The following is a 15278-nucleotide window of genomic DNA, read 5'->3' as shown; positions in this document are numbered from 1 at the left end:
ACCCAGAAGAGGAAAATGTATAGTGAAAAATCGTATTTCCTTTTTCAGTTTTGATGTCTTTTTTTTTTTAGAAGTGATAGTAGACATATAAGAATCAAAGGAATGAGTGAAAATTAGAAAAGGAAGTATTAACTTTAAAAATAAAGTAATTTTCTTCTATGAAACTTAAAATTTTTGATAAAGTTATTCCCTACTTTCATTTTTTTTCAAAAGCGTTTTAAAATTTTCTAGTAGGATATATTATAGTAGAGGTAATTTTCTTAACCAAAGATTTGGCATCAAATAAATTAGAAGTATTACCAGCAATACGCCCTACCAAAAAAAATCCAAAGAGCTTTTACATACCTTTATGGTCATTTCAAATAGTAAAATATATTGTTATCTATAAAATGAACAAAAATTATTAATTTTTTTAACATCAAGGATAAGTGTGCATAAACATCTAAATTTCAACTTAAAAATTTGAACCAGTTGAAACTAATACACAACATGCATAGCTTGGCTCAGTAGATGTTGGTACAGGTTGAATGAATGTAAGAATAGTCAACAACTTTTCAGGAACTATTATTTTGGGGGGAAAAGATACTGTTTCTTTATCATCTAGAGAATTCCATATAAATAGCAGGGACAATAATCAGTGGCCTTGAGAATAAAATAATATAGTTTAACTTCTTTTCCACCCTGCCATCTAGTTCTTATTAGTATTATTATGGACATTGCTGTGGTTTTTAACCTTTATAATACATCAGAATTCTTCCTGCTTTTTACCTTGTTAAGAGTTATTTTTATTTTTTATCAAAACTATGCACTATGTATAGTTTTGAAATAAAAGGCTTATAACAACAACAAAAAAGAATAGTCAACAACTATTTTTGTAGTGACTTTGGTTTTTATTCATTTAAAAAATTTTTTGGCCACTGTGTGGCATGTGGGATCTTAGTTCTCTGACCAGGATTAAATCCACGCCCCTGCATTGGAAGCTCAGAGTCTTAACCACTGTGATCTTGGGTGGCCTCAGCCTGCAGCAGCTTGAAGTGAGGCTTTGGTTTCTTAGCCAGAAATTGAGGCTGGGTAGCACTGGTGAGAGCACTGAATACTGAGCACTAGACCAGTGGTCAGTGACAAGGGCCCTGGCCATTCAGCTTTGCAGAAAAAGTATTCCAACAAAGATGGAAAATAGTGAAACAAGTGTTAAATAGAAGGATAAAAAAGTACAGTGGAAGACACATGGCCAGACTCAGAGAGAGAGCGTCATCCCCTCACAGCAGTTTGAATCACTTATTGGCTTTTCTTCCTGTCTTCCTTTGGCCAATCATTTTGATTTGCCTGGTTCAGAGTCCATATTTAGTATATTTCAGGATTCTCCTGAGTGTGCGCACATATCTCTTAGCCAAGACGGATTCTACCAAAGAGACATATGGGTCGAGTATCAGTTAGCACCACTCTGCTTTGACCTCCAAGGAGCCTTTCTGCACATATGTGGTCAGGGAGATCTCCTGACTTCAAGAATGAGAAATATGTGGTCTGGGCAGGGTCCAGTGTCCTCTCTTAATTGTTCTGCTATTCTTGTCTTGGAGTTTCAGTCCACAGGGAATGAATCTCCTATTGCTTTACCCTGGGCAGGAGCCCCATCTACCTCCTGCCTCAACTGGACTGCCAGGGAAGTCCCTTGTGTTGACCTTGGAAGAGCTGTATTATTACGATAATTTGGATGCTTTAATTCTATTTAGATTTTTAAAAAATTTCCAAACATAGGGAGTTAAAAAAAATTTTTTTTAATGTCTCTTCAGCTATTTATTAGGAAAACTTTCAAACATACAGAGAACTCTGGTCTTTGTGACTGTGAAACCAGCCTCCCACAAGTCTGCCCAAAGCCCTCCTCCCCAGGCACATTTCATTCCTTCTGGGACTGTTTTACAAAGACCTTTCAAATATAACATAAGACAGATATGATATGAGACTTATTCAAATATGTGAAAAAATGTTATATCCTCTGAGTTTTCTTTTTTCTAGTCTTACATGCCTAGTTCATTCAGTCTTCATTTATATGATATGTCTTATTTTCTTACCCTCCTAGTCATAGCCTCTAATCTGTTGTATTCTTTTTGTTTAAAGAGCACCACTCAGAGCTGAAAAATTACAAAAATCCAAATTTACTGAGTCCTTAGTATGTTCCAGATCCTGTTCTAAGCACTTCGTATGTAATATTTTGATTTAATCTTCAAATTCCCCATGAGTTAGGTTACTTATTTCACATTTTTCAGATGAGAAAGCAGACACAGAGAAGTTATCTTGTTCAAGATCATAAAGCCGGGAAGTGAAAGCTGATACTGAATGGCAGACAGCCTGTCTTAAGAGCCTTTCTTTTTTTGTTGTAGCTTTACTGAGATGTAATTAAGAAAGCAGACAATTCAGTATGCTTTAAATATATGCATAGATGTGTGCAACAGTTACCACAGCCAATTTTAAGACATTTTCATCATCTCAAAAAAAGAAAAAGCAGTAGTAGTCACTCTCCATTTTCCATTTATTGAATAAACCCTTAGAAGTATAATTGCTGCAAGGGTATTTACACTTAAACTTTGGAAGATACTACCTAATAATCTATTTTTAAAAGTTGGAATAACATATTTCCACTAACAAATTGACTGTATTTCTTCATACTCAACAGAGGGATCTTCAATACAGTTTTATGTCCAATGAGCCACCAATACCCTATTTTAAAATCTGCATCAATAACTCAATAGAAATAAGAATAGCACTCTTCCTGATAGTAATATTTTATAATAATTTGGTTATTATTTATGCTAAATGACTCATGACATATAATTTTTTTTTACATTAACAAGTCAACTTTCTAAGTACCATGTGGTATCCTGAATTGGATTCTGGGCCAGAAAAAGGACATTAATGGAAAAACAGAAAAAATCCAAATAAAGTCTGTTGTTTAATAGTATTATACCAGTGTTAATTTCTTAGTTTTGACAAACCGTGGTTGTATAAGATGTTAACATTAGGGAATGCTGGATGAAGGGCATATGGGAACTCTGTACTGTCTTTGCAACTTTTCTATAAATCTACAGTCATTCCAAAATAAAGTTTTATATTTAAAAATAAGTTAATTTTAACCTTCATCTACCCTTCAGATCTGCTTCCCTCTTCCATTGATAACCAACCAATTTTAGACCTCTTTAATACTTCTAAACCTTTCTATATGTTTTCACAGAAAATATATAGTATTGTTTTGTGTATGTAGTTTAAAAATTACATTTATAGTAGTATTTTCATGATATTGTATCAGTCATCATTCTGTAATTTATTTTTTCACTCAAAAGTCTGTTTTTTTGTTTTTATTTTGTCTTGTGGCTTGTAGAGATCTTAGTTCCCTGACCAGGGATTGAACTATGCCCCCTGCAGTGGAATCAAAGGCATCCCATATGCCCTTCATCCAGCTTTCCCTAATGTTAACATCTTATACAACCACGGTTTGTCAAAACTAAGAAATTAACACTGGTATAATACTATTAAACAACAGACTTTATTTGGATTTTTTCTGTTTTTCCATTAATGTCCTTTTTCTGGCCCAGAATCCAATTCAGGATACCACATGGTACTTAGAAAGTTGACTTGTTAATGTAAAAAAAAATTATATGTCATGAGTCATTTAGCATAAATAATAACCAAATTATTATTTGTTTTTGTTTTTGAGATCTGGCTATGCTGACTGATTTAGACAGGCTTCGGTGTTTCATTTCTTTTTGCTGTTTTGTAGTATTCAACCTTATACCATAATTTATTTATAAATTCTCTATTTATGGGCGTTCAAGTGGTTTCTGAGTTTTCACTATTACACACAATGCTGTGGTGAACATCCCAAGCATGTTTTTATAAATTTGCAAGTGTTTTCTAGGACAGATGCCTAAAATGTGGAATTGCTGGATCACAGGATATGCACATTTAAAGTTTTTAAAGTAGTGCCAGATTATTCTCCAAAGAAATTATACTGGCTTATACTTTCAGCCAGTAATATATCACAGTGCCTGTTTTATCTAATGCTTGTCAACCCAGTATAACCAAACAGCTAGATTTTTGCTAATCTCATAACAGCATCTCATTTGTTTTAGTTGGTATGTCATCTATGAGTGATGGTGAGATATTTTTCATATACATTTATAAACTTTCTTTCCTATGTTCTAAACTTTCTCCTATTTTTTTTTAATTTTTAAGTTTTATTTATATATTTACTTATGTTTGTCTGTGTTAGGTCTTTGTTGCTGCACATTGGCTTTCTCTAGTTGCAGCAAGCAGGGCCTACTCTTTGTTGTAGTGTGTGGGCTTCTCATTGCAGTGGCTTCTGTTGTTGCAGAACACAGGCTCTAGAGTGTGGACTCAGTAGCTGTAGCTCATGGGCTTAGTTGCTCCACGACATCTGGAATCTTCCTGGACCAGGGATCAAACCTGTGTCCCCTACATTAGCAGGTGGATTCTTATCCACTGTAACAGCAGGGAAGTCCTTCTCCCATTTTTAAAAATTGAATTATTGGTCATTTCTGATTAATTTGAAACAACTTTGTATATATTAAGAATATTAGTCCTTTGGCTATTTATATTATAATTTTTTTCAGAGTTTGTATAATAGTTTGTCTTTTGCTTTGTTTCTGTATTTTTCACCATAGAGGACTGAAAAAGATTCTATAGGTCAAATATACCTGTTTCCTTTTAATGAGTTTTTGATTGTATAATCAGAAAAACCTTCCCTAGTCTAAAATTTATAGCTTTAGAATTCTCCATTTCTTATTTCATTAAAAAAAAAAAAAGTTTAAATCTTTAACTGTCTGAAATTTATTTTGGAGTAAGGAATGAGGTAAGACTGCAACCAGATTTTTTTTCCAGAGGACTGTTTAGTTGTCCTGGTAACATTTACTGAATAATCCATCTTTTTTACATTGGTTTATAATGCTACTGCATGACAAGCTAAATTCAGTATATATTTGGGTTTATTTCTAGACTTCCTATCTCTTTATATCTAGTATATCTCTCTATGTGCTAGTATCAAATTATTTTAATGTGACTTTATATTGTGTTTTAGCCTCTGATATAGCATTAAGATTTTCCTGAATATTCTTTCACATTTATTTTTCCTTATGAACTTTAGAATCAACTTGACTAGGAAAAAGAGTCTGTTGGGATTTTCATTGATACTGCAGTAATATTATAAATTATTTGGGGAATATGACATGTAACATTGGGACTACCCATCCAAGAACTGGTTGTAGTTCCACTTATTCAAGCTTTTTTGCCCCTTTTTTGTTGTCGTTTAGTTGCTAGGTCATGTTCGACTCCGTGCACTGCAGCATACTGGCTTCGTGTCCTTCACTGTCTCCCAGAGTCTGCTCAAACTCATGTCCATTGAGTCAGTGATGCCATCCAACCATCTCATTCTCTGTTGCCCCTTTCGCCTCTCCTGCCTTCAGTCTTTCCCAGCATCAGGGTCTTTTCCAAGGAGTCAGTTTTTCACATCAGGCAGCCGAAGTATTGGAGTTTCAGCTTTAGCATCAGTCCTTCCAATGAATATTCAGTACTGATTTCCTTTCAGATTGACTGGTTTGATCTTACAGTCCAAGGGATTCTCAAGAGTCTTCTCCAACATCACAGTTCAAAAACAACAGTTCTTCAGCACTCAGCTCTTTATAGTCCAACTCTTACATCCATACATGACTACTGGAAAAACCATAGCTTTGACTAGACAGACCTTTGTTGGCAAAGTAACATCTCTGCTTTTTAATACACTGTTTAGGTTGGTCATAGCTTTTCTTCCAAGGAGCAAGCGTCTTTTAACTTGATGGCTACAGTCACCATCCACAGTGATTTTGGAGCTTTAGAAAATAAAATCTGCTACTGTTTCCATTTTTTCCCCATCTGTTTGCCATGAAATAATGGAACTGGATGCCATGATCTTGGTTTTTTGAATATTTGGTTTTTAAACCAACTTTTTCCACTCTCCTCTTTCATCTTCATCAAGAGGCTCTTTAGTTCCTCTTCGCCTTCTGCCATTAGGTTGGTGTCGTCTGCCAGTATGAGGTTGTTGATATTTCTCCTGGCAATCTTGATTCCAGACTTTAAATTTCTTTTGCATGTCAATCTTGCACATTTCTGAAGTGTATTCCTAGGTGTTTAATACTTTGTTCTCACCATTTTTGCTGTAATAAATAATGTATTTCTTGTTTTATTGTCTAATCTGTTTTCATTTATATAGAGAGAAGATAATATCTTTTAAAAATAGAGAATTTTGGATAACAGCTTGTTTTCTTCTGCTTTATTAAATTCTTATAGTTGATTTTTTGAGTTTTCTGGGGAAGTCATGTCACCTGCAGATTTACAGTTTTATTCTTTTTCTTCAATTGGCTAATTCCACCATCAAACCAATGTCAAAAATAGTATAATCAACATCTTTATCATAGTCCTCACTTTAATGAGAAATGTTCACAATTTTAACGTTGAATATGATCCTGACTTTTGGATTGGATTGGGGAGAAATGTGTTATTTATTTATTTTTGGCTGTGCTAGATCTTCCTTGATGCATGGGCTTTTCTTTAGTTGTGGAGAGCAGGGGCTACTCTCTAGTTGCCATGCACAAGCTTCTCTTTGCGGTCGCTTTTGTTGTGGAGCACGGTCTCGAGTGCGCATGAGCATCGGTAATTGTGGCACGTGAGCTCAGTAGTTGTGATTCCTGGGCTCTGGAGCACAGGCTCAATAGTTGTGGCACGTGGGGTCTTCCCAGATCAGGGATCGAACTCACATGTCCTGAATTGGAAGGTGGATTCTTTACCACTGAGCCACCAGGGAAGCCCAAGAAATGTGTTTTGAAGGTTAAGAAAGTATTCATCTATTTTTATTTTCTTGGTCAGTATAACTAAAGGCTTATTAATTTTGTTGATTATTTTCTTCAAATAATTTTTGATTGTATTGATTTTTCTTCTTTTGGTTTTCTGTTTTTTATTTCTATTATTTTTGCTGTGATTTTTTATTATTTTCTTCCTCTACTTGCTTTGAGTTTTCTTTGTTCTTTTCTTTTTTTTTTCTAATTTCTTATGGTGGAAGGATAAGTTATATTTGAAATTTTTCTTTTATTCTAGTACAAGCATTTATCCAATGAATTAAATTTTTCTTTCAGGTACTGCTTTAGCTGTATCACTTGGCATATTGTGTTTTTTTAGTCATTTTGTCTATTTTTATTCCATTAAGAGTTTTTTTTAGTAGATATTGGATTTTATCAAGTGTTTTCGCATCAGTGGAAGTGATCATATGATTTTCATTATTTCATTTATTAATAATGGCACATTACAGTAATAGTTTTCTAATACTGGCCCTTTCTTGTATTCTTGACATGAATTTCACTTGGTTGTGTTGTATTTTTTTGATGTTCTGATGATGTTTTTTAAGCTTTTTTAAAAATGAAATATAATTGATATATTACCTTTAGGTATACAATATGATCATTTTACTATTTGTGTATATTGTGAAATGATCATCATAGTAAGTCTAGTCTAGTTAACATCCATCCCCATAGTTACAATTTTTTTTTCTTGTGATGAGAACTTTAAAAATTTATTCTTTTAGCAACTTTCAGATAAATAGTATGATATAGTCACCATGCTGTACATTACATACCCATAACTTACTTATTTTATAACTGGAAGTTTGTATCCTTTGACCATTTTTTGTCCATTTCATCTGTCCCCCTACCCTGTCTCTGGCAACCACTAGTCTGTTCTTTGTATCTGTTCTCTGTTGAGTTTGGGTTTTTTGAGGGGAGAGGAGTGTTTTTTTTAAGTTACACATATAAGTAAAAGTAAATGCTGTTTATCTTTCTCTGACTTATTTCACTTAGCATGATGTCCTCAAGGCCTATCCACATTGTCACAAATGGAAAAATTTCCTTCTTTTTAATGACTGAATAATATTCCATCTGCATATATACCACATTTTCTTTGTTCATTTATCAGTGTATGCAGCAGTTGTTTCCATGTCTTGGCTATTGTAAATAATTCTCCAGTGAACGTGGGGGTGCATGTATCTTTTGGAGATAGTGAGTTCATTTCCTTTGGATAAACACCCAGAATTAGAATTGCTGGATTATGTGGTACATCTATTTTTAGTTTCCTGAGCAACCTCCATACTGTTTTGCCTTCTGGCCACACCAATTTACATTTCCACCAGCATTTTACAAGGGTTCTCTTTTTTCACACACTCTCCAACATTGTTATTTCTCGCGTTTTTGATAACAGTCATTCTTACAGATGTGAGGTAATACCTTACTGTGGCATTCCCTTAATAGTAATGTTGAGCACCTTTTCATGTACCTTTTTGCCATTTGTGTATCATCTTTGGAAAAAGGTCCATTCAACTCCTCTGCCCATTTTTAAATCAGAGTGTCTTTTTGTCATGGCGTTGTATGAGTTCCTTATATATTTTGGGTATTAACCTCTTGTCAGATATATGATTTGGAAATATTTTCTCCCATTCTGTAGCCTGCCTTTTCATTTTGTTGATTGTTTCTTTGAGGTGCAGGAGCTTTTCAGTTTGATATAGTCCCACTTATTGACTGTTGCTTCTGTTGTCTGTGCTTTTGGTGTCATCTCCAAAAAAAATTATCACCAAGACCAATGTCAAGATTTTCCCCTATATTTTCTTCTAGGAATTTTATAGTTTCAGGTCTTATATTTACATATAAGGCTTTAATCTGTTTATTTTTGTGATGTAAGACAGGTAGCCAGTTTTATTCTTTTGCTTGTGAAAACCATTTCCAACGCCATTTATCAAAGAGACTATCTTTTCCCCAATTGAGTATTCTTGGTTACCTTGTGAAATATCAATTGACCATATTTGCATGCATTTATTTCTGGGCTCAGTTCTGTTCCATTGGCCTAACCTATCTGTTTTTATGCTAGTCCTATCACATTTTGATTACTATAGCTTTGTAATATAGTTTATAATCTATATTATTAGATTAGGGAGTGTGATGCCTCTGGCTTTGTCCTTTTTTCTCAAGATTACTTTGGCTATTCAGGGTTTTTTTGTGGTTTCATAACAGTTTTTGGATTGCTTATTCTATTTCTGTGAAAAATGCCGTTGAAATTTTAATAAAGATTGCATTGAATCTGTAGATTGCTTTGGGTATTATAAACATTTTAACAATATTCTTCCAATCCATGAATATAAAACATCTTTCCCAGCATTTTTAAAATTCATATAAATTAGTGATATTTTCTACATGTTCTTTCTCTTGATCTCGCTCACAATTGTATCAGAGTCCTTACTGGTCTTTTCTAGGCCAAGAACTGCAGAAATAGTGTCCTAAATATCTTCTTCCTACATACCTAAATTGAAATTGTACTGTAGAGCAAACATGGTGGCGGCAAATATTTTCACCCTCCTTGTCAAAATTTGTTATGAAACTGAAGGCTTTAACTTTGTAAGAAATAATTAGAATGTGTATTTGTTAAATAATAACAAATTTATTTTGTATATTGTTGAATCTTTTTGAGTACTTAACCATAATCTTTACCTTTTTACAAATGTAGTCAGTATTATGGATGTTCACTTTTACTTAATGGGACTGTAATTAATCTCTCTTTTTTATTGTATAGAAATTTACAGCAACAATGTCAACACCAGATAAGAAGGCCTCACAGAAGATTGGTTTTCGATTACGTAACTTACTCAAGCTTCCCAAAGCACATAAATGGTGCATATATGAGTGGTTCTACTCAAATATAGATAAGTATGTATCACAGCTCATATCATGAATATCATTTGAATCAGAAGTTTAAGGTTTTCACATGTTAAAAGCCTCAACTTTTTCTAGAGGTCTATTTTGATTCTGTTTTTTTCCTGAATTTCTTTTCCTATTCCTCATTCTAGTTTGATCTGTTTCTGTTTTTCATGCTTTTCTTGCTTCCTCTCTTTTGGGGAAGAAGTTGTTATAAGTTTTTGTGAAAAATCAAATGACAGTATAATTTCTATATTATAATTTACAAAGACTATGCAGTGGAGATACCCTGAAAACAAAGCACCATTATTTGCAGTGAATGGGACTTGTTTTATAAATTTTAAGATTTTAAATGCTAGTATAGTAGTAGAGAAACAGTTATGAATGGTAAAAGTGATTCAGGAAGATTTTTAAGAGTCTTTCTATTTAGGGGATGATATTCATGCACTTTTTTGTTATATGTAAGTGTTTAAGTAGAGCATAGTAAGAGATTTGGGTGAAATGCAATTATTCAGCAACAGAATTCATTGAAGAAAGATTCTGATTTCTCATCCACTGCAATCTATTCTTATCTAACCCATGCTTATCAGTGGTACTTGCTTTGCTGGCTACTTATCTTTATTTCCTTTCTCTGTTGTTACCAGTTGCCTACTCTAAACCTTGTTAACCTCATGAACATTGATATTTAAGCCCAAGACATTCATGTGTCATTACTAAGACTGGTTCCTCGTTTCCCAAACTCATCAATAAAATTGTTTTATTTTTGTCCACAGATTTTTTCGTTATCTTAATTAAGAGAGCTCTCAGGGTGTCCTAGTATAATCTGTGTTCTGCATTTCCTAAAGAACCAATCTAATTCTTTAGAGTCCCCTAGTTTCCTAAAACTAATTTAATATCAAAGAGAACTACTTGGTGATGATATTTATTATCTTTGGGACAAAGATACTTTGTAGTTTACATTCTTTATCCTCACCAGATACAATGAGTGCTAAAATAGCTTTCCAAAGGATAGACTCCTATAGGAGATTTAATGAAAATCAGTATCTCCTGGAATCTCAAGCACAGACAGTACCTCTTGAGTAACTTTTACACATTATTTGTTTTATAAATGTAAACGATTTAATTTAATTTTAGCACTTGGAATTTGTGCCCATTTTGTATATATTTTGGGTAGAAGTGAAAGTTTGGTGTCTTGGGATTGATTGATGTTCAAAATTGGAATGCATATTTTGAATTTTATGTCTCAAGCTGTATATTAACTTAAAATACAATTTCTCTTTTACAGACCACTTTTTGAAGGTGATAATGACTTCTGTGTGTGTCTAAAGGAATCTTTTCCTAATTTGAAAACGAGAAAATTAACAAGAGTGGAATGGGGAAAAATCAGGAGGCTTATGGGGAAACCACGGAGGTAAAAATAATGTTTTTGTTTAAAAGACTAGTACCAAAACATAACTTTCCAGAGTAGTTATATGTTAAATATATTCTATTGACCAGCGTTAATGTAGATGCTTTTTATACTTAGGCAACTTGTAATTAAATACACAATTTCATTTTTCTTCAGATCACAGGCCTTGAACATAATTTTTTTATATTAGCTGTGCCCCACTAAGAGAAACCCAAGTAACATGGTAGCTGCTGAGAGAGGGCATCAGAGGGCAGACAGACTGAAATCACAATCACAGAAAACTAGCCAGTCTGATCACATGGACCACAGCCTTGTCTCACTCAATGAAACTAAGCCATGCCGTGTGGGGCCACCCAAGACGGACAGGTCATGGTGGAGAGGTCTGACAGAATGTGGTCCACTGGAGAAGGGAATAGCAAACCACGTCAGTATTCTTGCCTTGAGAACCCCATGTTCTGATTAGTATGAAAAGGCAAAAAGGACACTAAAAGATGAACTCCCCAGGTCAGTAGGTACCCAATACACTACTGGAGATCAGTGGAGAAATAACTCCAGAAAGAATGAAGGGATGCTGCTGCTAAGTCACTTCAGTCGTATCCGACTCTGTGCGACCCCAGAGACGGCAGCCCACCAGGCTCCCCCATCCTTGGGATTCTCCAGGGAAGAACACTGGAGTGGGTTGCCATTTCCTTCTTCAATGCATGAAAGTGAAAAGTGAAAGTGAAGTCACTTAGTCGTGTCCGACTCTTAGCGACCCCATGGCCTGCAGCCTACCAGGCTCTTCCATCCATAGGATTTTCCAGGCAAGAGTACTGGATTGGGGTGCCATTGCCTTCTCTGAATGAAGGGATGGAGCCAAAGCAAAAACAACACCCAGTTGTGGATGCAACTGGTGATAGAAGCAAGGTCTGATGCTGTAAAGAGCAATATTGCATAGGAACCTGGAATGTTAGGTCCATGAATCAAGGCAAATTGGAAGTGGTGAAATAGGAGATGGCAAGAGTGAACGTCGACATTCTAGGAATCAGCGAACTAAAATGGACTGGAATGGGTGAATTTAATTCAGATGACCATTATATCTACTACTCGGGGCAGGAATCCCTTAGAAGAAATGGAGTAGCCATCATAGTCAACGAAAGAGTCAGAAATGCAGTACTTGGATGCAATCTCAAAAATGACAGAATGATCTCTGTTCGTTTCCAAGGCAAACCATTCAGTGTCACAGTAATCCAAGTCTATGCCCCAACCAGTAACACTGAAGAAGCTGAAGTTGAACGGGTCTGTGAAGACCTACAAGACCTTTTAGAACTAACACCCGAAAAAGATGTCCTTTTCATTATAGGGGACTGGAATGCAAAAGTAGGAAGTCAAGAAACAACTGGAATAACAGGCAAATTTGGCCTTGGAATACAGAATGAAGCAGGTCAAAGGCTAATAGAGTTTTGCCAAGAGAATGCACTGGTCATAGCAAACACCCTCTTCCAACAGCACAAGAGAAGACTCTACACATGGACATCACCAGAAGGCCAACACTGAAATCAGATTGATTATATTCTTTGCAGCCAAAGATGGAGACGCTCTATACAGTCAGCAAAAACAAGACCAGGAGCTGACTGTGGCTCAGATCATGAACTCCTTATTGCCAAATTCAGACTTAAATTGAACAAAGTGGGGAAAACCACTAGACTATTCAGTTATGACCTAAATCAAATCCCTTATGATTATACGGTGGAAGTGAGAAATAGATTTAAGGGACTAGATCTGATAGATAGAGTGCCTGATGAACTATGGATGGAGGTTCATGACATTGTACAGAAGACAGGGATCAAGACCATCCCCATGGAAAAGAAATGCAAAAAAGCAAAATGGCTGTCTGAGGAGGCCTTACAAATAGCTGTGAAAAGAAGAGAAGCAAAAAAGCAAAGGAGAAAAGGAAAGATATAAGCATCTGAATGCAGAGTTCCAAAGAATAGCAAGGAGAGATAAAAAAGCCTTCCTCAGCGATCAATGCAAAGAAATAGAGGAAAACAACAGAATGGGAAAGACTAGAGATCTCTTCAAGAAAATTAGAGATACCAAGGGAGCATTTCATGCAAAAATGGGCACAATAAAGGACAGAAATGGTATGGATCTAACAGAAGCAGAAGATATTAAGAAGATGTGGCAAGAATACACAGAAGAAATGTACAAAAAAGATCTTCACAACCCAGATAATCATGATGGTGTGATCACTGACCTAGAGCCAGACATCCTGGAATGTGAAGTTAAGTGGGCCTTAGAAAGCATCACTACGGACAAAGCTAGTGGAAGCGATGGAATTCCAGTTGAGCTATTTCAAATCCTGAAAGATGATGCTGTGAAAGTGTTGCACTCAGTATGCCAGCAAATTTGGAAAAATCAGCAGTAGCCACAGGACTGGAAAAGGTCAGTTTTCATTCCAATCCCAAAGAAAGGCAATGCCAAAGAGTGCTCAAACTACCGCACAATTGCACTCATCTCACACACTAGTAAAGTAATGCTCAAAATTCTCCAAGCCAGGCTTCAGCCATACGTGAACCGTGAACTTCCAGATATTCAAGCTGGTTTTAGAAAAGGCAGAGGAACCAGAGATCAAATTGCCAACATCCGCTGGATCATGGAAAAAGCAAGAGAGTTCCAGAAAAACATCTATTTCTGCTTTATTGACTATGCCAAAGCCTCTGATTGTGTGGCTCACAATAAAGTATGGAAGATATTGAAAGAGATGGGAATACCAGACCACCTGAAACCTGTATGCAGGTCAAGAAGCAACAGTTAGAACTAGACATGGAACAACAGACTGGTTCCAAATAGGAAAAGGAGTATGACAAGGCTGTATTTTGTCACCTGCTTATTTAACTTCTATGCAGAGTACATCATGAGAATCACTGGGCTGGAAGAAACACAAGCTAGAATCAGGATTGCCGGGAGAAATATCAATAACCTCAGATATGCATTTGACACCGCCCTTATGGCAGAAAGTGAAGAACTAAAGAGCCTCTTGATGAAAGTGAAAGACGAGAGTGAAAAGTTTGGCTTAAAGCTCAACATTCAGAAAATTAAGATCATGGCATCTGGTCCCATCACTTCATGGGAAATAGATGGGGAAACAGTGGAAACAGTGGCTGACTTTATTTTTTTAGGCTCCAAAATCACTGCAGATGGTGATTCCAGCCATAAAATTAAAAGACGCTTACTCCTTGGAAGGAAAATTATGACCAACCTAGACAGCATATTAAAAAGCAGAGACATTACTTTGCCAACAAAGGTTCATCTAGTCAAAGCTATGGTTTTTCCAGTAGTCATGTTTGGATGTGAGAGTTGAACTATAAAGAAAGCTGAGCGCCGAAAAATTGATGCTTTTGAACTGTGGTGTTTTAGAAGACTCTTGAGAGTCCCTTGGACTGCAAGAAGATCCAACCAGTCCATCCTAAAGGAGATCAGTCCTGGGTGTTCATTGGAAGGACTGATGTTGAAGCTGAAACTCCAGTACTTTGGCTACCTGATGCAAAGGGCTGACTCATTTGAAAAGACCCTGATGCTGGGAAAGATTGAGAGCGGGAGGAGAAGGGGACGACAGAGGATGGGATGGTTGGATGGCATCTCCAACTCAGTGGACTAGAGTTTGGGTAAACTCCGGGAGTTGGTGATGGACAGGGAGGCCTGGCATGCTGTGGTTAATGGGGTTGCAAAAAGTCAGACACGACTGAGCGACTGAACTGAAATTGATGCCCCATTGTGTCCCAGAAAATATTTAAGGATGCCCTCACAAGCATTTAATGAAGCTGTGAGATTATATATACATTATTATTACCTTTTTTAAAACTCTTATTATGACTTCAAGATAATAAGTGATCCACTTATCCTTTCCACAAATGCATGTTTTACTTTATATAAAAATGAATCAAGTGAATATATCCCATATGTTACTTCCTGAGAATTACTTTTCAAATTATCTTTCATGTGAAACTACCTTTCCTTTTCTAGTGTTATCTTGCTTTCTTGATATATCAGAAAATCTTATGTTACTTTTTTTTTTTTAGTTTTATTTTATTTTTAAACTTTACATAATTGTATTA

General features: G+C 35.5%; 1 protein-coding gene across 1 annotated transcript in view; it reads left to right on the top strand.

The window, feature by feature from the left end:
- Positions 1–15278, top strand: part of LIN9 (lin-9 DREAM MuvB core complex component) — an 85273-nt gene that overhangs the window by 14142 nt on the left and 55853 nt on the right. The window contains exons 5-6 of the mRNA XM_061382401.1: positions 9652–9785; positions 11059–11184. Of these exons, the coding sequence (XP_061238385.1) occupies positions 9652–9785; positions 11059–11184 (260 nt within the window). The remainder of the gene's footprint in view (positions 1–9651; positions 9786–11058; positions 11185–15278) is intronic.

This window comes from Bos javanicus, chromosome 16 (assembly GCF_032452875.1).
Source record: "Bos javanicus breed banteng chromosome 16, ARS-OSU_banteng_1.0, whole genome shotgun sequence".
Classification (NCBI taxonomy): domain Eukaryota; kingdom Metazoa; phylum Chordata; class Mammalia; order Artiodactyla; family Bovidae; genus Bos; species Bos javanicus.
Note: the sequence above shows the minus strand (reverse complement) of the source record. Positions and strands in the feature narration are given on the sequence as shown.